We start from the raw sequence: 23,861 nt of genomic DNA on the forward strand, positions 1-23,861 counted from the left end.
AAGAGAAGCTGAGGCAGAGTGCAGCTAAAGCAGAAAGATTTATACACAACTTTTGTCACTAACATCTGAGAGTGCCTCTGATAAAGCAGGAAATGGCTTTAGACTGCTATTCAACTAACAATGCTGGTCAGGCATTTAGGCCCCGAACAGCAATTGGATCACTGGAGCCAGCAAGGCCCATCCCCAAAAATGCCATCGGGCGAACCCCGGTAACTCACAAACTCCTCCTTTGGGAAGCACCTCCCACCTGGTGCATGTCATACCCACAAAGGTAGCAGCACTTAGAAACAAAAGGTAAGATGTGCTTGTCTACACTACATTTGCAAAGATAATTACTTGAAAACAATACAAAGGAAAGCGAAACAAATTATTCCATTAGCCGGGGCCTTCTTATCTCCGACCTCAATCTCGTCTGCTGATACCACCAAACTTTTCATAAACCTCTTCTATCCTTATTAGCTTTAATTTAAATAATTATTGGGCAGAAGAAAAAAACCTGCTCAACCATGGCTCTCTAATCTAGTAATTAAATCCACCTGTAAGAGCTGAACAATTTGTGTCTCTGACTATTAATGCAGTCAAGTATTTTGCACTGGGTGATGTAACATCAGCTGGAGACACTGAGGGAAACAGCTGGAAATTGAGCCATGTTTTGATAAGGAAAATCAACCCAAGCTGCTCCACCAGCAGAGGTCCTGAGTGAGGCAGATGTCCCATTCCCAACAGGCTGTTAAACACAGGATATATTTTATCTAGTCTGTCCCTCTTGCAGCAGGTACTACATGTCTCAGCCAGGTATCTGCCTATCTTCAGCCAGCTGGAATTCCATCCTGTTGCATTCTGCCTCTCTGTGATCATCCACCCCAATTTGATATCTCTGTTGTGTGGTGACTCCTGCAGAGAAAATTCTGGATTTTGTCCAAATGATGGAGAAATGTGCCCATTTAGATTACCTGAAGCTGATAACCTTTCTAATGGAAAGTTCCCATCTGGCAGAAACACTGCAACTGCTTTTTCAGCGATGTGGCTCCTCTGCAAATGACCCAACATTATACACCAGAAACTAAGATGCAAAACTTCCTCAAAACCTCCTGAACAAAAAAATGAGCTCTTATTCCAAATTACACACATAAATACAAGAGTGGTTAAACTTGTCTTTGGGAAACTGTCCAAAAATGGAGTGTCAATGCATTTTTTCTCTCTTGGAAAATGAAAGTACCTTATTTAATGATACAGCAGAGAGATCCATGAAATCACTACACAAATAATACGGAATTTGATGTGAAAGTTTTCTGCCAAGTGACTCAATATATTGATTCTATGCATTCCACAGTATGTAGGTCATTATGACAAAATACCATCCTATTATTTTTCTTTAATGATTCCTTATTATCTCTCATATTCTATCAAAGATTTATGTTTTATGAACATATAATGCAAATGTATACTTATTTTTCAATGTGCCTATATATATATTATGTTATATATTACTGTATTATATCATGTTACACTAGCTTTGAGTAAAACCATTTCCTAAGATAGGATCTAATTCTGTGCTGCAACATGAATGCTTGTCTGTGCTTTGGAACTGAAGATTATTTTAAAACAAAAATATTTTAGAATAGCTCCTCTTCAAATTAAAATGCAGTGTGCACTCACAGTATTGCTGACATGGTACTACATGGTTGATGATGAAAAATAACTGGTCAATTCAGTTCCTGGTGCCTAGTAAGCCACCATGTCAGCCCAATGAAATTCTGAGACAATTATAAGAGGACTTTGTAAGATTGGTTATGAAATGCAACTCCAGAATTAGCAAATAAAAGAACAAACAGTAATGGAGAATAAACATCACTGGAACACAGGCACTCTCACTAAGCTTTTTACCCACAATGATCACTTCTGTATTTGATGTAATACTGTTGCAATTAATTGTATTCTTTGTTATCGTGCATTTTTCATTTTATATAAATGGAGCAGTAGTCCAGTTTGGCAGTTTAGCCCACAGAAAACAAATGTATTGATCACTGGCACAACCAGGCATTTCTTCTAAATTAACACATCTGTGTTGCTTTACACATGTTATCTGGCTTCAGGACTAGAGAGAGATGAGAGAGATTTCAAAACAAACCTCAAACCTTGTCTTAGGGGGGAAAAAGTTGTTTTAGAACCCTACCAGAGCGATCAAAGGCGACCTGGTTGGCAGGATGGGGACCTGCATCGATGGATAGGATAGGGACCAACTTGCGCATGTCCCAGAGCTTCATCACGCCGGAGGAGTCACAGGAAGCAATTGTATCCCCCTGCCAAAGATGGAAACAAAATCAAGGCATTGCTCTGTACTTCTGCCAACATCAAAGCCTCTGGCACAGGGCTGGGCAGCCACACACAGCAACTGTATTTAAATAAACAAATAAATAAGCTGTTAAATGTGAGGTTATCACAGCCTCTTATCAGCTCTGTTGGCTTGAATAGCAACAAGACAACGTGACTTCTAAAGAGACCAGCTCAGGAGAAACTGCAAGTACAGAAAGAGAAAAGAGGTCATCCTAAATTCTGATACCAGTGTCCCCTAAGAATATGTCTTGTGGGTCTTTTCTTCTCACGCAGCCACAGGATTGGCCCTTTAGCCCTGATTTTAAATTTGTCTACTCATGTTTTCCATGTGAAGCGTAAGATGAGAGCAGAACAGACACTCCTTCCCTGCCGTGTTTTCCAGAGCCACCCTAAGGGCAACTCCCCATTCACTTAAGAGTTGCACTGGATGATCCTTCTGGGTCCTTCCAGCTCAAAATATTCTGTGATTCTGTGCGAAACTCCCTCCTTTCAGTGAGCCAGAAGCATGCAGGGACTATGTATGGAAAGACAGCAGGACCATGTTCCCCATGCCTCTGCTCAGTATTAACTAAAACAAAAAAAACCCTCACAAAAACCCCCTACCCTAAGAAGAGTCCTTTTAACATGTAACATATAAATAAATGCAAAAATCAAAGAAGACAGGGTAAAGGATGCCCAAACATAACTTTTTTTACCTAATTCCTCCCACTAGAACAGAATGAACCACCCAGCTACCCATGTAGAAACATTTACTTTTCATTTTAACCTCCTAAATAGAGATTCAAATCCCTAATGCAGCTCAGCTGGTGTGCACTCAGTTATCAATGTCTTTTCCAATTTATGCCAGTGCACGATTAGATTAAAGAATATTGTTTGGAAGGGGAATCACAATGGTACTGGACTGAAAATCAGGTGAAACACAGGTCAGATACTGCATCCATGATTTTTTAAAAAAATTGATTTATTTTTTATATCTTCCACATAAATAGTACCTACAATAATATGTGTGGTGTTTTCTAGCAAATAGAGGATTTAAGATCTTAAAATATCCATCAGCTTCTCAACTAGAAACTAATGGCTTGCAAAACACTACCCTGGTGTAAATATAATGAAATCTTTAGGTTAATTTGGAGGAGATCTAAATGTCAAAACTCCATTCTGGCTTGTTACAGGGACTAATACAGAGTTAACACCAAGAAACAAAGTAATCATTGCTTGGAGGATTCAGCAGCCAGGCTCTCAGCACCTGCTGTTTTGCAGAAAAATGTCAGTAACCAGAACTACACCCCGCCCAATACAGTGGTGCTGAGCATCATGGCTCTGCCAAACTGTCTCACCACCTGTGCCCACTGAATTCCCCTTCATTTCATCTGGCTCCTCCCAGCAAATTCAGCCTGTACAAAGGATGAGGGCAAGCAGGCTGGTCGGGAAACAAACAACAAAAAACTCCAAAATAAAACAACTACACTCCAAATTGTTGTATGGCTTGAAAACCCCATCATCACGGATAAGAGACTTGAAGAGTCATCAAATCCAGTCCCTTATTCTTACAAGCAGTATTTTCATACACTTGCTGTGTTACAAGTACTAAATTCCACATTAGCAGCAATTCCCCCATCTACCCCATGCTGCTGATCTAAAGCAGCCCATGAGTACAATAGGAGTATAAAACTCCTTGTTCACATGCAATCTGTATCCTTTAGGTTAAATACAAGTGGGTTTTTGCAGCAAAACTCCTCCCTTCTTGCCTGTCCCTGATGCATTTTGATTAGTGTGCCATCCACATCCCACCTGAACACTATTTTCTTGGACTATAAAAAATTAGCTCTTCCTTCTCTCCCCCCCACCCTTTCCAGATAGCATTGAGCCTGGATTAATTACGCATGTACCCATTGCTGATGTTTATAAAGCAACTCCTGCCAAACTGATCACCAATTTAGGAATGATCTTTCAGAGGGGTTAGAGATGCACATCTCAGCTGAGCAGAGGTGTTGGTGGAGCTGGCACACAGGAGTAATTACAGACTGGGATGTCTCCTTTCCTTAGGTCATTACCCATCACTTCAGTAAAGGGAACAGGAAATGAGTATGTGCGTACAAAGATCCCTCCATTCCCCAGCATAAATACTTGGCTTCTGGACCAGCTCTTCACACTTCACCAGCCTCTCTCTTTTCACCTTCTTCTGCAAAGATTTTATCCATCTCCATCAATGGCCCACTTAGGACATCACCAGCATCCTTTATACCTGTTATTTCATGTCCTTTAATATGACTTCGATACATGATTGCATTTTACTCTGGATTTCTTTCTATCCAGAGAGACATTTTAACAAAAAATTATTTGGAGTGTGAGTGTGTGAGTGGTATTTTTGGTTTGGTTTAGAGCATGTGTACCTTCACACTTGTTTTGTATGTGTTCAATACACTTCAGTTCAATAAATGCTGCTTAATTACAGCTTTGGTAGCTCAGCAGTTCTGACCCAGATCAATGGCCAGCCCACCTGGGTGAGACTGGACATAATCCACTCAGGGTAGTTACACAGGACACTCCCAGTGGGTGCTCTCTGACTCCTCCTTGTGTCATCTACAGTTGCACCCATGGATTTTCAATATGACATTTCTCTTTTGAGTAACAGCACGGCCCAGCTGATAGATCATAACAGCACTGAGAATGAGTCCTGGGAACAGGTATTATGCAAACATTGATCAGAGACAGTCCCTGCTGCAAAGTGACTGCAACTGTAGAGCTGACTTTGACCTTCCACTGGCCCTGACTCAGGGATCATTACTAGTGGCATAATTTTCAGGAAAACACTCTGATGTATTACAGGTTTTCCCTTCTATTCATTAATTTTGCTGCAGTAGCCAGCATACCATAAGAGAAGACCCATTCCCCGCTTTCTCGCAATCTTGCCATCCCATTTTCTGCCATGTTTATTTTCCCCCATTGCTACTACAGACCCCTAAGGTAAACAAACCTCCTCTCTGGCAGGAATTTGTGTAAAATCCAACTGTTTGTAGGTGCCAGATACACTGCACCACCCTAACTCGTTCTGGGCTCAGTCAGTCAGAGCCTGGTGCTAATAACACCATGGCTGTGGTTCAATCCCTGCATGGGCCACTCACTGAAGAGCTGGACTCGCCGATCCTTGTTGGTCCCTTCCAATCCAGATTATTCTGTGATTTGGTGATTTGTGGCCACAGAAAGGATGAACCCCTGATCCTTGAATAGCAGCAGTGCCAGAGGAACCTGCTCTGGCAGTGCCATCCCATGTGCCACATGCTGGGTGACATAGAGAAGATGGTCCTGCTCCAAAGGGTTGGGACATTCTCTTAGTAGCAGGTATCAACCAGTTCTTGCTGTCACAAGTCTGCAGACATTTTAACAACTTCCTCCCAGAGGCCTGGTAAAATGTAACACCCAGCAGTGTATTTGGCCTGATTTCTGTGATTAGACAGCACACCTCAACTGGAAACAGAAGGAAGAAAACACAGGGTTCTGGTGGCAACACATCAACACACACAAACAAGTATTTGATCAACCTCGACACACTCTGCCCACAGACTTATTACTAAATGCATTAATTATCACTGATCCCAAGGCAGCTGCTACACTAAGAACATCACATAATGACTTTGTTAGTGAGCTGGATATCACACTTCATCACTCCTTCACTCTATTCCACACCTTATCCAAATCAAGTGAGCTGGAGATGGGGGATAACAACTTTTCAATAGGAAGAAATAAACCAGGAATGTAACCAAGCTGAAAGATTATTTGGAGCTACACACCATTCAAAGAAAAATAAAAGGATAAGTCATATGTTAAATGAACTCATTTCCATTTGGCCATGGGCCATTTTCAAAAGCTTTTAAGGCGGAATCACTTTGAATTCTCCTGTGAGCTTTTGGCTTTTTTCATCCCTGTTTACAGTTATTATTTTAGTCATTCATAGACGAACCCCCTGCCTTGCTCATGGTTTTCTTCTTCTTGTTTCTTGCCACACTAAAGTCTTTTTTACGATGTGTTTTGGATGCTGTATTTTACTGAACAGCATGGTGGACCATCAGGGCTTGACTGATTTCCTACATATAAAAGGAGGAGACAACGAGTTGCAAAGAGAAGAGAAGCAGAATCTGCAAAAGCAGATTCCCCTTGTTCTGATTTGCATTTACACCACATTTGCTGCTGCTCAGCCCAGTTCCATTAGCTCCTTTAATCAGAGAGCATGATTCTATAAAACTGGTCAGACTTGCTGCCTACTCTACAGAATCACGCTGGTACTGTTTCATGTGTGCACGCTGGAGTAATTGAAGAATTTATACAAGGATTCAATTAGTTTGCATTCAAAGACTGGCTCAGTTCCAGGCTCCACTTAAAGGACTTTGCAAGTCCTTTAATTGCCTTCACAGTTCCACCCTCCACTCTTTACCTTCCTGCCAACTTAATGAACAGCTTTATATTCCAGAATACCTCCCATTAAAGTGGACACGCTCAGCCCCCCTATACATCACAATCCCAATCTCAACTGGCACTTGCAAACAAACCAAATAATTGTTACATCAGGAATTAACGAATTTATTTAGTTTCCAGGAAGTTTTTAAAATCTATTTCCTTCTGCTCTTTTTTTTTAAAAATACGTTTTTTCTTCTGAATATTAATGATTAGCAGTGGGACTAATCACCAGGTACACTTTAGGTAAATATTCCCTGAAAACTGCTGTTTCACACCAGTGAGAAGGGTAAAAATCTCTGTAATTATGTCTCTTGCTTATAAATACACCTCTGGATTTATTGCTGAAAGATCAATAATACATGAACCACATGAAGTTGCTTTATCTAATTTAGACTGCAGTAAACTCCTCCCAGGAGTATCCTCTTTACAGTTTATTTCTGAAGGCAGGTCAGTTGTTGTTTCATCACCTTTTGCACATATTTTTAAACAGGTAAAATAGTGACTGAGCAGCGACTCATTTTCACTATGACAAGTTCACTGCTTTGCAATCCTTTGTTTTCAGGACAGATGCAGCTGGATGAGGTGTATTTTAGGGGACTCCTACAATGACTTTGACATTTTCATCAGCCCCAGCGGCAACCCCTTGGCAGATCCAAGGTAGGACCCTTCCCAGCTAGAAAGAAGCTTGATTACTTCCCCTTTCCACTCCTGGGAATCTGGCTGAGCTCTGGCATGACAAAGGGTGGATGAGTTTCTTACTGGTTTCACCAGTCTCATTCCCAGTCTCTGAACCCAGCAATAGGAGTTTGTTCTGTGATCACAAAGCTGGTGGGAACTCCTCGCCATTAAGTGCCAGTAGGCAAAGTGGCCACATGAGGAGCAGCTGCCTCAAACACAGAGGCTCCAATAATCTGCATTTCTAAGGTGCTCCCTGTGGGACACATCCTAAATCACTTAACTGTACCCCCATTTTATACACGTTCAAGTGAATGTTATTAAGAGGAGTCATTACCTCCCACATTTACAGCATGAAGCACATCAGAAACCTGAGGAGAGTTATTACCTCAGGCCTTGTTGCAATGCAAAAACTAGATACACTCAATAAAAATAATGAGACACACAGGCAAGGCATTCAGAGCCCTGTCCCTGTGCTACCCCATCCCACTTTGGAGCAGCAGCGAGCAAGGGTAGAGGGACCCCAAGAGAATCCAGGCAGGGGTGGGTGAATCTGCTGTAGTGGTTACAGGGAAAAAGACATTAATGTCCAATTAATCCAAATGAATTATGTAAAATATGATAAAGATGGAGGAAAAAATATGCAGATGCAGTCCATTATTAGACTAATGACTAATCAATCACCACCCATTTTTGAAATATCATGCTTAAATCATCCCAGCTTCAAATGAAAATAGCATCTTCTTAGAAAGACATGGGATCACTTAGCCTGGCAAAAGTACAGAGCGACACTGATTACACTTTCAAAGTACAGTGGTCTATTTTTAACAATTATTTTCATCAAGAGTGGGGGAAAGCAGTGATTAAGGGTTATTAACAGGCAGAGCCAGTGCTTTCCCATCTGCTTTTTTCCTACCTTTGTCCTTTTATAGTTTTGAGATCTGCATTGTGATCAAAGTTGCGAAGGACCATTTATTTTTCAGAGCAACTGAAAACCCAGAGCTCATTAAACTGGGGTTTGGCCCTCACTCCCAGTGACATTTTTTACAGCTTTGAATAGACAGGAACTGGTGAGACACCAGCTCTCGTGGGGGAAAGAAGAATCCAAAGTATTGATGCTAAAACAATCATCTCAAAGCTTCATTGTTTGTTCCTACAGAACTCCTCCAACTCTCTTAGCAGTGGTCAATGAACAATTGATTTTGCACTGAGTAGAACTGGTAAAACTTGACCCAAGAAGGTGGCTCTTGTTGCTTTCAGAGCATATAGACTCAGAACATCCCTTGTGTCCTCCCAAAGGAGGAGTTCCACTAAAAGTAATCCATGGGAATGGCAGAACTTTGTTGCAGCACAGTTTCCAATTCTACTGGCTTTCAAAATAATCATGGATCACGGGTCTCTAGTTTGTGTACATGCACTCTGCAGGCTTTCCTCTTGCTGCGTGAAATGGGGGGAATCTCTCTTCCCTTTGTCACATCAAGTAGCAGGAAGTGCCTGGTGGTGTGTTTGAGGAGCACAACACATGCTAGGATTGCAGAAACCCTTTGCATAAATTTACATAAGAAGCCACTGCACTCCCTGCAGAGTTACTGCTCACAGTAGTTGACATTGCACTTGAAACAGTGCTGCAAAGGGAGCAATAGCTTTTACAGAGAGATTTAAAATAATCAATTTTGTTTTCTCCTTTCTAACCATCAAAGAAGAGTCTGAATTCTGGGAGCTGTGCAGTGAGAGGAGGTGAATGATAATTGCCATTACTGCCTCTTCTCCGCATTTTTGAGAGATGCCATGACTAAAGTGAAGTTAGGGGCCATCATTACCTGATTAGACACTCCTGAGAGCAATAAGCATAAAAAATTCCTGGGCTACACTGTGTTTGTGCACAGGGATTTTATCGCCATTCAGTTCCAAATGTGAAAAACTCGGTACTATTCACTGCAGTAATGTTAAAATACAGATGTAATACTTACTTTCTTAAATTCATAAATTAGAATTAGTGGCAAGAGATCTACTGCTGAAATGAAAAACTGTTCATTTTAAAATGAGAACATCTAAGTCACTGAAAGAAAATGAGTGTCAGTAAAGTACATGTGCTTTTTTTAAAGAGAAACCACCAAAGGAACACGTAAAATCATGGAATCATGATTTTATGGAAATCATGGAAACAGACCTCTAAGATCATCGAGTCCAACATAATATTTGGCTCTTTATCTTGTCTTTGGGTGTTTAGTAAGGGGAACTAAATGCATATAGAAAAAATATCAACAATATTAGAAATGTATTCACAGAAGCTTACCCAATTCTGAACTCCAGTAAGTGTTAAGAATCTTTCTCACAGTTTCAATGTATTTCAGGTGAAAGAATGATCAGTACAACAAATCTCATCCCATTATTTTGAGAACTACTTCACAAAAAACCAGCTAAATATCTGTAGTGGTCTGACCCTGCTGGGTGCCAGGTTTCCCCCAAACCCACTCTATGATTTCCTGCCTTAGCTAGACAGGACAGAAATAGAACAAAAGGTCTGTGGGTTGGGATAAAGACAGGAAGATACCACTCACCAAGCACTGTCACAGACAAAGCAGACTTGACTGGGGAAAAAAAAAAAAATTAATTTACGTAGGAGACCGAAGGAATGGTTAACAGGCTCAAAACAACCAGGTGGGAAGTGGGGGGGAAACGAGATAAGCTCTGTCTCTTTCTTCTTCTTCTCAAGATATACTGTAAGCCAGACTGAAAAATTCCAGTCAATGCCTTCTGAAGTGCCTTGTTGTGACTGGGTAAGTCAAAGTTTGTGAAGTGCCTTACTCAGTCTAGATGTTGTTTTAAAATTTGCCCAGTACCTTATTCTACCTTAATGTTCTAAAGTTTGCAAGTCAAAGTTTGTTACTGCATCTCCTGAGAATTTTGTTGTTTCTCCCATGCACTGCCCAGATTAAATCCAACCACCTTTCACTGAGCCCACTGAGCGGGACAGAGCATTAAACCCTCACCATCCCCACTTCCCTCAAAGCCCTCATGGTCCCCATTGCTCTCACAGACCCCACAGTCTTCACCACCCCATAACCCTCACAGCCCTCACAGACCCCACACCCACCACAGCTCTCACAGACCCCACAGCCCTCACAGTCCCTACAGGCCCACACCCACCACAGCTCTCACAGACCCCACAGCCCTCAGAGCCTTCACAGCCCTCACAGCCCTCAGAGCCTTCACAGCCCTCACAGCCCTCAGAGCCTTCACAGCCCTCAGAGCCTTCACAGCCCTCACAGACCCCACAGCCCTCAGAGCCTTCACAGCCCTCACAGACCCCACAGCCCTCAGAGCCCTCAGAGCCTTCACAGCCCCCACAGTCCCTACAGGCCCACACCCACCACAGCCATCATAGACCACGCAGCACCCACAGCCCTCACAGCTTTCACAGCCCCCACAACCCCCCCCGGCCACACAGCCCCCACAGCCTTCACTGACCTCAGAGTTCTCACAGACCCCACAGCCCTCTGTAGGAGACCAGAGAAATGACTGACTGGCTCAAAACAACCAGGATGGCCACTGCTCCATGCCCCTATCCCCTTGAGTTTTAGTCAGCCTCAGGGTCATACCAAAATGGCAGTGGCCGACCTATGGCCTGCCCCAAATGGCAGTGGCTGACCCATGGCCTGGCCCAAAATGGCAGCAGCTGGTCCATGGCCTGCTGAGAACCCTGAAATGGCCATGACTGACCCATGGCCTGCCCTGAAATGGCACTGTCTGTCCACATGGCAACCCTTGCCCTGCGAACTCAGTACAGCACCAAAACAATCTGCATTCCTACCCCTGATGGCCTTCAGCTGTGCGTTCTCAATTATTTTCAGATTAAATCAGTCTGATATTCAAGTACCTTCTAACAGTGATATTTATTCAACCACAGATTAATTGCATTTTCATAACAGAGAAGCCTTTCCAAAGTTGGTCCTACTTTCATGCTTGCATAAATTTATTTTACATCCACCTTGGTATTCTGTAAAGCCACATCCTTTGCACCACAGATACAGCACTGTCCTAGGCACGCTGCCTCCCTTTGGCCATGATTTGATAAGCGGTAAAGGTTCAAGAGTCCTCTTACCAAATACAAACCACTGATCTAAACGAATCCCATTTTTCTACCCAAGTTTAGTTTAAGCCCTTTTGAAGAGACAGCTTTGCACAAACATTGTTGGAAGAGCTGTTCCCTGTCTGTTGGTAACCAATGCAAACCCAATAGCACCTATTTTAAGAGGTGTCCAGGCTAATGCAATGTGAGCCCCCACCAACACCTGCCCAGAAAGAACTGGGAGCACTGGGAGAGCTGGCAGGGAGCAAACCCAGTGCGAGCAGCATGTCTAGAACCCTGGCCTTACAGCTCAATGGCTCCCAGTCCAGGCAGTGACAGCAATGGCAGAGCAGGCAACAGTCTCACCGTTTGTCAAAAACGTGACTGTCACATGAGAGAGTCACAAGGTAGAAGGTGGGGATGCTGTGCTGCTTTCTCATGTGTTTTAAAACATAATTTCCCGTGAAATGCCACAAAGAGAGGCAGGTTGGACTGTACTGCACATGGCAAGCTGAATTTTAAAGACTCTGGGTGGATCTCTGCATTCTGATTTTGTTTGTTTTGCAAAAGATGAGTTTAAGAAACAGCTGTTAAAAAATGAGTTATGCAGGGGTCTGGACCTACGGTGTACATCTGCCACAGGAAAGGCTGGCATTCTGGGCCAGGAGATGCAATTTTTAAAAAATCCTCATTCCACAGGATACACAAATTAATTCTTCTCCTCTAAGAAAGAAGGGCAAAGTTTTCCACAGTGCTTGTGGTTCTGCATGCTAAACAGTGCTTGCTTCATGTACTGTATACACAGAGGGTCACATTCACTGCAGAACACAGAAATAAGCAAACAAAATCACATTAAAGGAGATAATCTCTGTTTCTTTTAGTTAGCAGCAAACGGACATAACAATATGTTTATATTTGTAAATAGAAAGTCTGAAAACATAAAAGAAAATACTGTATAGTCAGTTATTATCGGTTTCTGCTGAGGATCTTTCAAGGGCCAATCTGACCTAGAATACACAGGGCTTTTAAAGTTACTCAAACCGAAGTTATGTCAAAGCCATCTAAAATGATGTCACATTTTTTCTTCTTGGGCTTTACAGAGCGGTCTGAATCCAAATGTCAGTATCAATTTTTATCATGAAGAGTTGAGACAAAGCTTCATCATATGCAAATATTTAAACAAGAGCAAAATCTGATTAAAAGCTTCAATTAGAAAAGCTAAATATTTAAATATTTCATTTACTGCTGGTTCAAAACAAATGAATGAGAGAGACAGTGTGATGGCAGACACCTGCCTTACTTCCTACCCCACATTCCTGATCTATTATCATCATGTGGATTTCTTCCCAATATCCAGTCTAACCTTACTGTCAGTTTGAAGCCATTCCCTCTTGTCCTGTCACTCCAGGATTTTGTGTCTCTCCATCTTTCCTGCAGGCTCCCTTCAGCTACTGAATTTCTTGATGGTACTAAATTAATTTCTTGATGGGTTTGAAATACTCTCCTAGAACCTGCCATGAGGAAGAGCAAAAGAAGGTCTTCTAAAATCTAAGCTTCCCCACATTTGTTTGAGTGAATTTTACAAGATACTTCGTGGTTTACTGTGAGTCCCTGCATGGTGACAACAAAGAGCACCAGAAGGGATTGTAAAAAAAGAACTAAAAATCAATTCTGTGGTAAATCATACAATCCCAGAATATCCTGGGTTGGAAGGGACCCACAAGGCTCATCAAAGTCCAACTCTTGGCCTGCACAGGACAGCCTCAAATCTCACCCTGTGCCTGAGAGCGTTGTCCAAACAAAAGAGGGATACAAACCCTGAGGATGGAGGAGAGAGGTCCTGTGGCAGAATGAGCTCATCTCACATCTCATAATGCAAAGGCTTGAAACAAAAGAAGGTGGATTTTCTTGAGCTGTGATTATTTTTAGAGTTAGTAAACTTGACAGGATTGGATTCAAAATCTTCAAACAGGTTTATGTTTATTTATATATAATGTATTTATATATGTTAGAGAGAACAGAAAAAACAGGTAATGCCAACTTTTCCAAGGCAACTTGTGCCTTGATTAAGCAAACTGCTAGACTAAGAGATTTTTTAATGATTTTTTCCCCAGAAGAAATTATAACTGGGATTTTGATCCAAAAATAACTCAGGAAGACAAAACAAACAGAGAGTGAAGGAACTGCATTTTGTCTGAATTAGGAGTGCAGAGGCAAACTCCAGCAGCAGCTGGTGCATTTACTGACACCTAAGGTTTCTCAGCCACCATCATCTGCTGCATGTGGCTTTTCTCTGCCCTTGGCTTATTGAGGTGTGTGACACCTATTACAAAGTTTTTCTTTGCAAATGATCTCTGATGGGAAGCCCGAAATGGTGATGGGAAACTGAATGACACAAACAAGGTGTGACATTTAAAAATCAGTCCTGGATTTGGTTTTTTTTGATCCCACTGAAGGGCTTTGGCTGCGAGACTGTCTCTTTTCTCAAGGACACAGGGATACAGCAACTTGGGAGAGCCACCCCTTCCAAATCAATGCATCCTGAATTTTCTTGGCCTTCAACAGTTAAATAAGTCCCTACATATTGCAGCTTCCTCACAGTAAGATCTGGAGGAATATTTTTAGTTCTAGGCTATCTGCTAGACATATTTATCCAGACTTCTACATTAAGAGTATCAGAGTTGGAGAGCAAAAACATTCAAACTGATCAAAATAAAGATGGATTGACCCAATTCTACTTGAGTGGCCTCAGAACGTGTTATCTGGTCTGCATATAATATGTAAAGCAGGCCCAGTGCTAACTGCAGGGTCTGTGGGTAACACAGGGAGGATGGCCAAGGGAAGGGAGCACTCCAGGAAACTTACTTCCAAAACTAGGGAATAACAGGACTATGTCAGAGAATGGATGTAGAAGTGAATTCCAGCACAATTTCCAGAGAGTTTCCCTATTATCAGAAAGAGCTGTTTGCCAACAAATGAAATGGGGGTATTTTGACACAGATTTTATTCCTTGCCATGACAGAGAGATGGAATCAATTTTTTTTTTTTACTTCTAACAATGTTTAATGGCCTGAAATGGTTAAGTAATGATAATAAAATCTGTATTTTAAATGTAATTCAGTTCTGTAATTATATTTCTTATGCATGGAGACAGAAATAAACTAGAGGAAGAACCTATTAGCCCTTTTGCATGTATAATTGAACACACTTGATATTACTGGGTAACCTTTGTAAGCAACTGGCTTTGAGTTTATGCAAAGAGGTGAACACTTTGAATACATAAATAACAATAAGAGCAGATAGGTTTTTGATTTTGTATTCTGTTCTTTCCTTGTTTGTGTCTGTTAGATGCAGTCAGACATCCCTGGCTTTATCTGGCTATCCATAGAAACATCTGAGAGATCTGATTTTTGCATCATTTGGGTGCAGTAATGAATAAGAACTGACATCAAATATCAATATTATTGGCCCAGCTAAATGGTAGCTGACATGCAACTGGACTGCTGAGGAGGTAAACAAAATTGAAATTTTGTTTTTGTTTAAAAACTGTCTGACATTATTTGCCCTTCAGTAAATCAATGGAAGAACGACCTAGATGCTGCTTGCATTTTGGCTTGGGGAGGTAAAATTGGGCAGTTGCTCTCAAGCATATTCTTTGTAGTCTTTTAGGTTTTCCTAATATAACCAGTAATTCTAAAAATACTTTTTTTGTTTTAGGGAAACTTGCTAACCACTGTAATGACTCCTAAACCTGCAGATATGACACAAACACAGCATGGAAGACTCTTGGCATACTTTTATTTGGACACAAATGCATATATACACACACATAAGGGAGCAAATGTTGTTCTGCTTTAACTTCACGACTCAACCAAGCATCTGTAGTCTTTATACTTCATTAGCATAGGTGATTTACCATTGCAAAGGAGCTACAGAGCTTACCTGAAATGCTGTTTGGGCCATACCCCAGTGCAAAATAAATATCTGAAACATTTTTCTCTACAAAGTTACTGTGTTATGGGAATGTGGGACTAAAAGGGATGGTAACAATAACTTTTAGGAAGAAAGATCCATTTTTCTATGTCCTCAATTCAAAAGCAGCTATGTGAGTTTTGCTCAAATTTTCTCAGATGTTCCACAGGCAGAGAAACAGCTTGAAAAACTGCAAGATTTAAATGCTGCTGGAAGTATTATCTGTTAAGTCCTGACATAATCACAAGGGCAGAAGTTTCTCCAGGGCACTGTGACTCTTGTGTCCCAGCAAAGCAGGACCCAACAAATGGGTACATTCCAGGTGCCAAGCTGGCAGCTCTGTTCCATAGAGAACAGGCTAATTAGGGAATCTCAGCACTAATGAGTTCTGGCTTCAAACCTTGCCCACTTAACAAAAAAACTATTAACTACAGTTTCAGAAGCATGGTGTAGTAAATAACTCAGATTTAATCAGTTTCACAGAGCTTAATGAGGATTTATTCAATTTGTATAAATGCATTATTCTTTTTTAGCTTCTTCTTCACACAATACTCTTCCCTAAAAGTGTCCCTTAATATTTGGACACATCGCCTGGATGGCTTTCTGATCTAACTAGAAAATTTGTTCCTTGTTCTTGTGTAATCAGAATTTCATGTTCTTTCTGAACTCCTTTTGGCACCAAGCAGCCCGAGACAGGATTACCACAAGCCCACTGAAGTGATGTAAGAGCCACTCAAACTGACCTATGTCCAAGCAGAAAACAGAGTGAATCCCTTGGGATCTCTCACCATTACAGCTCTGCACCCACACAGTACGACTCTGTAGGCAACACCTCTCACAAAGCATGGGATGTGCAGATCCGTGACATTAGGATATAAAAAATATAACAAAAAAACCCCATCTAAGTAGGGTTTTTTCAGCAATCAGCCTTCAGTTTTGTCATTGCAGACTTCCTGGACCAGGTATAACCATTAGGCTGGACACTGGAAGTAATGCTGCACTTTGTCCAAACAGTCCATGATCAATGTGCAAAATCTTTTCCATGAAAATATTGTTGAAAATATGACTGTTTCTATAAAAACATTTTTTCCTCATAAAATATGCTTTTTTTAACAAAAATATTGACGCTCAAAACACCTTAATCAGCTTGCTTAGGGTGGAATACTTTAATTTTTTGGTGAGCAAGCACTGGAGTGTACAAAAATAGTTCTTAAAGTCTGTATTTGGCTGAAATATAGCACTTGCTTTGCTAGCCAGCCAGTGGGACAACTGTTATGTGTACAACTCAGAGCCACTACTTAATTTTTCAGTAGTAAACTTACACAACTGCAATCACAGCTTCTGAAGTTATATTCCTCACTCATTTTGATCAATGCTGCACCAAATGTTTCCATTTTCACTAATTCAATCACTGAGAATGCCAACCAATGATTCTAGTCTAGAGTTAATGCCAACTGTAATATTCCTTACCAAAACAACCTTATCTGGAAGGTTATCAGCACGTGGTCTTTCAGCTTCCTGTTAATCATTATAGGTCACATGAGGCCCTTTGTAAATTAATACCACTTTAAAGACAGTGCTGTGGTATCTCTACAGTATTTCCCTCACCACTCTTGCTCCTGTTAAACACTTTTTGTTCCCCACCACAGTGTCTCAGAGCACTGAGAGGCAGGCTGCGCCTGTCAAATACAGATAGATGCACATGGCCAAGAAAGAATTAAGATGTCTTGGGAATTCCTATTCCCCTCCCTGACATCAGCTTATCCCACACCTTCTGCTGTTCCAGCCCCTGGGGTTTGCCCTACAAACACACAGGGCTGGCAGAGCAGTTGGCAAAGCAGCAGCTGATACTGAGCAAGAAGAGAATATTCAGGATCTCCTGCAGGAAAAATTAGTACCTTGCTCTGCCTGTAATGAAAGTGTCAGTGGGAGCACAGGGAGCAAGAACACCACAAAGTTATTTTTCAGGAAAGATGGTCTCTGAGAGAAAAGGCTGCTAGCAGCAGCAGAAACCAGCACATGCCTCAGCACTTCCACACCAGTTTTAAAGAGCAGTGTGGCCAGGAGAGCTGCACAAATCATACATCACAAACGTTTGGGTCATTTCAGAGTATTTCATACAGCCTCTAAGAACCATTCAGGAGAAATTCCTCTCCTTCCAAAGTTACCAGTCATTCAGACAGCAGTCTGTCACCAATCCCAGCCAAAATGATTCCTTTTAGACAACGACTATAAACTAACAAGCCAGGGAAAAAACCTAACAGCAAATTTCATTTAAATAAAGTAACTAAATGAACCCAACAGAAGAGAATGGCTTAGACATCATGCACTGATCAAAGGAGGAAGGAGGGAGAACCAGGGAGGGGGCAGCTCAATTGTGGCAGGCACTGGAGCTCTGGTCTGGCTGGCAGGTGGGGCCACTCTGAGCCACCACTGATTTTGAATCCAGCCCCAGAGGTCTCTGCATCACCAAGGAGCAGGACATAACAGGCCAGAGCAAGGAACATGATGGTTAATGGGAAAAACAAAAGAGAAAATTCACATGCAGGACGTACCTTCTTGTTGAATGTAGCATGATTACAGGAATGCACGTGACCCTGGAATGTGTAAACACGGAGACCCTAGGTATGAAACAAAAAGAGAGCATTTAAATACGTTACAGCAATATAAATTATTCTGTAGCCTTGGTGTAAACAGAAGGACCTTGATTTTATGGCTGTGTGAAAAATCAAGACACATTGTGTGCTAAAAAGCCAGCTCCTGGTTGCTAGAACAGGAACGCATCTCTCACCATTACTAAGGATGGATCTCCTTACTTCACGTAATAGCCACCAGAAAGGTGCATTCAAATATCACCAGGCAAAGCCATCTCCCTGGCTGGAGGGCTGGAATTAGAAGGTGTAATCGCTCCTTCCAAAAGACTGAGCTCTTGCTCTCAGGCAGTGAGTCAGGACATGTCTCTTGATACTCCACACACAGCATTAAAGGCTTCCTTAAGGAATCACAGGCATGAAATCCAAGTTAATTATCTTTTGTCATCTCCCACAATAGGCCATAAGTGTCCTACATAGTGCAGCAACACATGTCAGATGTCATCATTGATATGTGGCTTGTTCTCCCAATACAGGAGCCATCAACCACAGTATCTCCTGCTAAAAAACCTGAAATCTTCAGGATGGCAAGACAGGGTACTTAAAAGAGATGCCCTTCTCTGTTTTCATAGCAACCACTGGCTTCATGGGTTAAAAAATAGTTCCTATTAAAAGCGAAGCCCAGCTCTGAGCAGTGTAATCATATGCTGAAGAACAAATTTTCCCTCTAAAAAAGCATTTTATTAACACTGCAATTGAAAGACAGTTTGTTGCATTTTTCTGGAGAGTTGAAAAAACCCAAACACAAAATCTGAAATTCCACTACTCAAGCTGGTCTTGAATCAGTCTCGCAGGAGCAGGCGTAACATAGGTTAACCATACCTCTGTCATGCTTTTAGAGTTTATATCATCAACTTAGTCCCATTTTTATTTTCCTGATTAAAAAAAAAAATCCCTCCTACTCTGACATAAGAAATTTGAATTCTCTTTTTCACTGACAAAACCTCCTACATTTTATCATCAGCATGTTTAGCAGCATATTCTCAGTGCTTGCAACATGCCCTTTCAGAAAGTAGTTAATGAGTTTTGACCACAAAGTAATTCTGGAAGGACAGTCCTTGATAATGGTCTGTGGTTCATATTATATCTCTGAACCATTTAGGAGAACTCAGCCCAACAAAGCAGCAGTTGAAGGGGATTACATTGCTGTTGTAAATATCTCAGGGGTTAAGAGCAAGGAGGGAAAGGAGCTATTGAGGCTGAAGAGCAGTGTTGATGCAGGAAAATACGGGGATTCATTATCTGCAGATAAATTCCAGTGGAAAAGCAGAAGACAGTTCTCAAACAGTGAGATACAAAAATTTACTCCACTTCAAGTAGTGGGGATAAAAAAAATTCTCATTACTGTAAGAAGCTGCTTGAAAAGCCTGGAAATAAATGACCTTCTCCTGCATGTGATCTTTTGCCTGCACTTGGACACCAAGGAGTCTCTTTCCAGTCTTGGTCATACGGCATTAGAATACAAATCTCTAATAAAGCCTAGCACTTAATGCTGCACAGAATTCATTTTGTTTAAAAAAAAGTCACCAAAAAAATGTCACCCAAAAAAGGGAGCAGGCAACTTTGGCAAGTGCCATTTTGTATCTCATTGTATTTTTCATTTACCCTTCTGTGTTGAAGTAATTTCTGCTCCAAGGCCACATATGCTCTTGTGATTGTACTAGGAAATTCGTATTACTCCCATAAAAGGATTGCAAGGCAACAAGAGAAAAAAAAGGCTCTGAACTATCAAAGGCTCTATATTTAAAGAGCACACCATCCACTTAAAGCATAAAAAGGTTGCCAGAGCACAGTTCTTGAGTCCTCCACAGTTTATAACAAGAGTTACAAGGGGAAATAGTGCTAAAAACTCACTCTAAACCCCTGTATATTTTTAAGTTAGATATTAGATATAGGGTGGATATCAGGGAAAGGTTCTTCCCCCAGAGGGTGCTGGGGCTGAACAGGCTCCCCAGGGAATGGTCATGGCCCCAAGGCAGCCAGAGCCCAAGGAGTATCTGGAAACTCCTCTCATGGACATGGTAGGAGTGCTGGGGTGTCTGTACAGGGCCAGCAGCTGGATTGATGATCCCAATGGGTCCCTTCCAGCTTGGCAAATTCTGTGATTCTATGATTTCTAAGTAATAAAATATGAACCAATAAATGCTGATAAAAGTAAAACTTAAATGATTACTATTCAATTATAAATTCACTGCTGGAATAGAAATGTGATTACACAAAATTCCCTAAGACTGACAGGCAAATTAACTCGATAAAGGTAACAGGATAGGAGACAAAGATAACCAAACACACATAAGCAGTCTAGCAAGAAAAAATGTCAAGGACATAAGATGTACCTTGTGGCCCAGCAGCGATATCGATTGCACCCAGCCCATGGTAAGAAACCAAGAGTCGGTGCATGTTTTGCACGTAAAAAGTAGCCCTTGTAAAAAACTGCTGCTGTTCAGCAGGGTGTAGTATTTACCCTCAGACACTCTCAGATACCAATACACACACAGTAACCTTTCCACAAACACAGAAAATGCATGCTCTCCCAAACCAGTGGAAAAAAGAAAACCACATGGATGCTGCACAAAATGGACATTAACTTTCAGCTTTCCCTCGGTAAGTCAATTCAGTATAAGCCCTCTGAAAAGGATTTTAATAAAAATAATAATAATGATAATAAAAGTGAGACAAAGGCAATAGTTCTGCAAAGTGTTTCTCAATACTATCGAAACTTAATTTTCAAACTGCCACTTTATTTTTATTCAATGCACAGCTCGGGTTTTCTTTACCAACACCAGGAAATCTGAGTTTTGCAGACATAAAAACAAAACTGGAAAGCTATTGCTGAGCTGTAATAGCTCCAGCAAGAAACAAATAATAATAGATATTCTGTGGATCACAATTCAAGTTAGCACTGAGTTTTCAGCACCAGGAGCTCAGCAGTAAGTTAATGAAATCACTTTTGCACATGCATTCTGTTTTTCAAGCTTTAATCACAAAATAATCCACTATAGTACCGCCAGTGCTTCATGCAGTGTGGAACTGAACAGGGTGCCCACAAGCACCTGGGTGCATCTGCCATTTCAATTAATTTCTTTAAGGTTCAAGTTGAGCAAGAGCAAACATTTGGGACTTGTACCACAAGGAAAAGAGCAGGGGAAAAAGAAGGAGATTGACATTAGGGCAGTTCTTTTCTAGGGGAAAATTACGGTCCTTTGCTGTACCCTGAAGGTCTCACTGACCATCACTCCTCACAGAGGGAACAATCACGAACTGAGACCAGGAGGAGCAACAAAACATCAGAGCAGAACTCTGAAGCTGGAAAAAAGCCCATTTCTCCCCCACCTTTAACCCTTGGGGTCTATCCAGTCTCACTGCATGCCACACTCCAGCAGTATAAATCATGGAAAATACATTATTATTGTCAACTGGATCTTGACTGAAATATTAATGGAGGAAGTTGGAGTTCCATTCCCTCCTTGAGCTATTGCCCAATTACATTAATAACCATGCATTCTTCCTCTGCAGGAAACACACAGATAACAGCCACATTCAAAGACAACAAAATATGAAGTGTTCTGCAGTGTTGAGGTTTTGGGATTTTTAAATTATTATTCACACATGCACACACACATATAATTTTCCAGTCTGAAATCCAGAAATTAACATTAGAATCAGTGGTTAGAAACACCCTGGCATTATACTATGGAGCCTATCAACCTCTCACCTTCCACTGAACACAGACATTAATTGCCTGCCTTGGACTGGAACTACCTAAAAGACTCCTGAGAGAGAAAACAGTCCTTTGCTGAAATGAAATGTGGTATTGTGGAAAAGCAGCCTGATCTTTGGAGCTATGGATCTGTGAACAGTAATCTCCTGCTGCAAAAGTAGTTTAACAAGGTTTCTAAATTCAAATTATGTTTTTGTTCCTACTTTCACAGGATAAAACCCCAAGATTTGGGAATCAATAGTGAAATTCTGCTGTAAATCCTCCCTATTGTGTATCCACATAGATATAGGAACAGCAGAGTAAGACAAGACAGGCTGAAGACAATCATAATTAATTTGCTTCTTTGCATTGCAATAATTAAGTTCAACCTTTATGTAACACAGCAGCTGAATCTTCCTATACTTATTTTAATTACCATTTCAGCAGCAACAAAATAGAACTCCCAAACTTAACAAGCCATACTGCAAGCACCTCTGGAGAAAACACACAGCCAAAACCAGTAGCGCGTCATTTGGAAGCGACTCACGTTTCTTGAACTCTGCTCTTTTGGTTTTCTTTCTGGATTTTGAACGCCTTGCTATACATGAACATCTGACATGAACAAACTTACTGTGCAAGTCCAGAATCAAGATAACAAATCCATTAGATCAAGCTGGGTGTAATATCCTAGTTACAGTAGGTAATTATCTTTATGAGTTTGATACGAGTGTTTAGACAACAACATTTGAGTATGAGATTTATCTAACACTGTTCAGATAGAAGATTTATTTGTAATTTCTTGGTTCATTTAGAAATTAACTCTAAGAAATAATGTTCATTCAGAAAGACTAAACTAAGAAAAGTGTTCAAACCATGAAGCACTCAGCTGTGGAAATGTTCACCTCATTCTCTTTATTAAAAACAAACAAAACCTCCCAACAGTTCTTCATGAAAGGTTTAATTGTATTTAGGGGAAAATGAAAATTCTGAGCTTACATAGCTAGAACTTTCCCAGCAAATCAAACAGTGTAATGCTTTAGAAGCTCCCTTGCCTGGACCTGAACTTTTCCAAAATCAAGGAATGTTCAGTGTACTGTGATTTCTGCCTACAGACTCACTGGGAAGATCTAACCCTCCTCTCAATCTTCCTTGCTGGAGTTGTCCAAGGGCTTCCGTTTTCATAGCAAAGTGCAAAACTAAAAGTGTGCATCCTTCTCACTCCCATGCCTTATTCACAACATGGCCTGTCTGCCTCAGCCAGCACTGGGGAGCTCCACAGGGAATGTGGCAGATCCAGCAGAGCTGTGGCTCTGCTGTCCCTCCGTGCTGCAGGGAATCGCCTGTGTCATTGCCATGAAGTGAGTGCATGGAGACATCAAAAGGGACTTGGATCTCTTCACAAGAGAAAAAGGTAATTTTTAGGAGAGAGAAAACCCATTTTCATGGGATGTGATGGGTAAGCACAAAAACTGAAGAAAGAGCCCCTTCTACTTTTGCAAGACGGCTCCGTTCTTTCCTTGCCCACACCAACCATATGAGGTTCAACACGGGAAAGTGCACCCAGGATGGGGCGGCCCTGGGTGTATGGACACACTGGGGAATGAGAGGTTGGAGAGCAGCAGGGACATGGGGATCCTGGTCAGTGGCCAGTTGGATCTGAGTCAGCAGTGCCCTGGAGCCAGGAGGGACATCCCCATCCTGGGGCATCAGGCCCAGCATGGCCAGCCAGGCCCGGGAGGGGATTGTCCCACTCTGCTCTGGGCTGGGGCAGCCTCGCCTCGAGTGCTGGGGCAGTTTTGGGTGCCATAATATAAGAAAGATATTAAGCTGTCAGAAAGCATCCAAAGGAGGGCAACAAAGATGGTGAAGGGCCGTGAAGGGAAGCCATGTGAGGAGTGGCTGAGGGCATCTGGTCTGTTCAGCTGGAGGAGACTGAGCAGAGACTCATCGGGGTCTGCAATTTCTTTGTGAGGAGAAGAGGAGGGGCAGACACTGATCT

The 23,861-nt window shown here is 41.5% G+C and overlaps 1 protein-coding gene across 1 annotated transcript in view; it reads right to left on the bottom strand.

Annotated features, from left to right (window-relative positions):
* SPAG16 (sperm associated antigen 16) overlaps window positions 1-23,861 on the bottom strand; it is a gene marked incomplete at both ends in the record, with an annotated part of 363,061 nt that overhangs the window by 99,916 nt on the left and 239,284 nt on the right. Inside the window, 2 exons of the mRNA XM_082285233.1 lie at window positions 2,177-2,303; window positions 18,067-18,132. Coding sequence (XP_082141359.1) covers window positions 2,177-2,303; window positions 18,067-18,132 — 193 coding nt within the window. The remainder of the gene's footprint in view (window positions 1-2,176; window positions 2,304-18,066; window positions 18,133-23,861) is intronic.

This window comes from Coloeus monedula (genome assembly GCF_965178545.1).
Source record: "Coloeus monedula genome assembly, chromosome: 7".
NCBI lineage: Eukaryota > Metazoa > Chordata > Aves > Passeriformes > Corvidae > Coloeus > Coloeus monedula.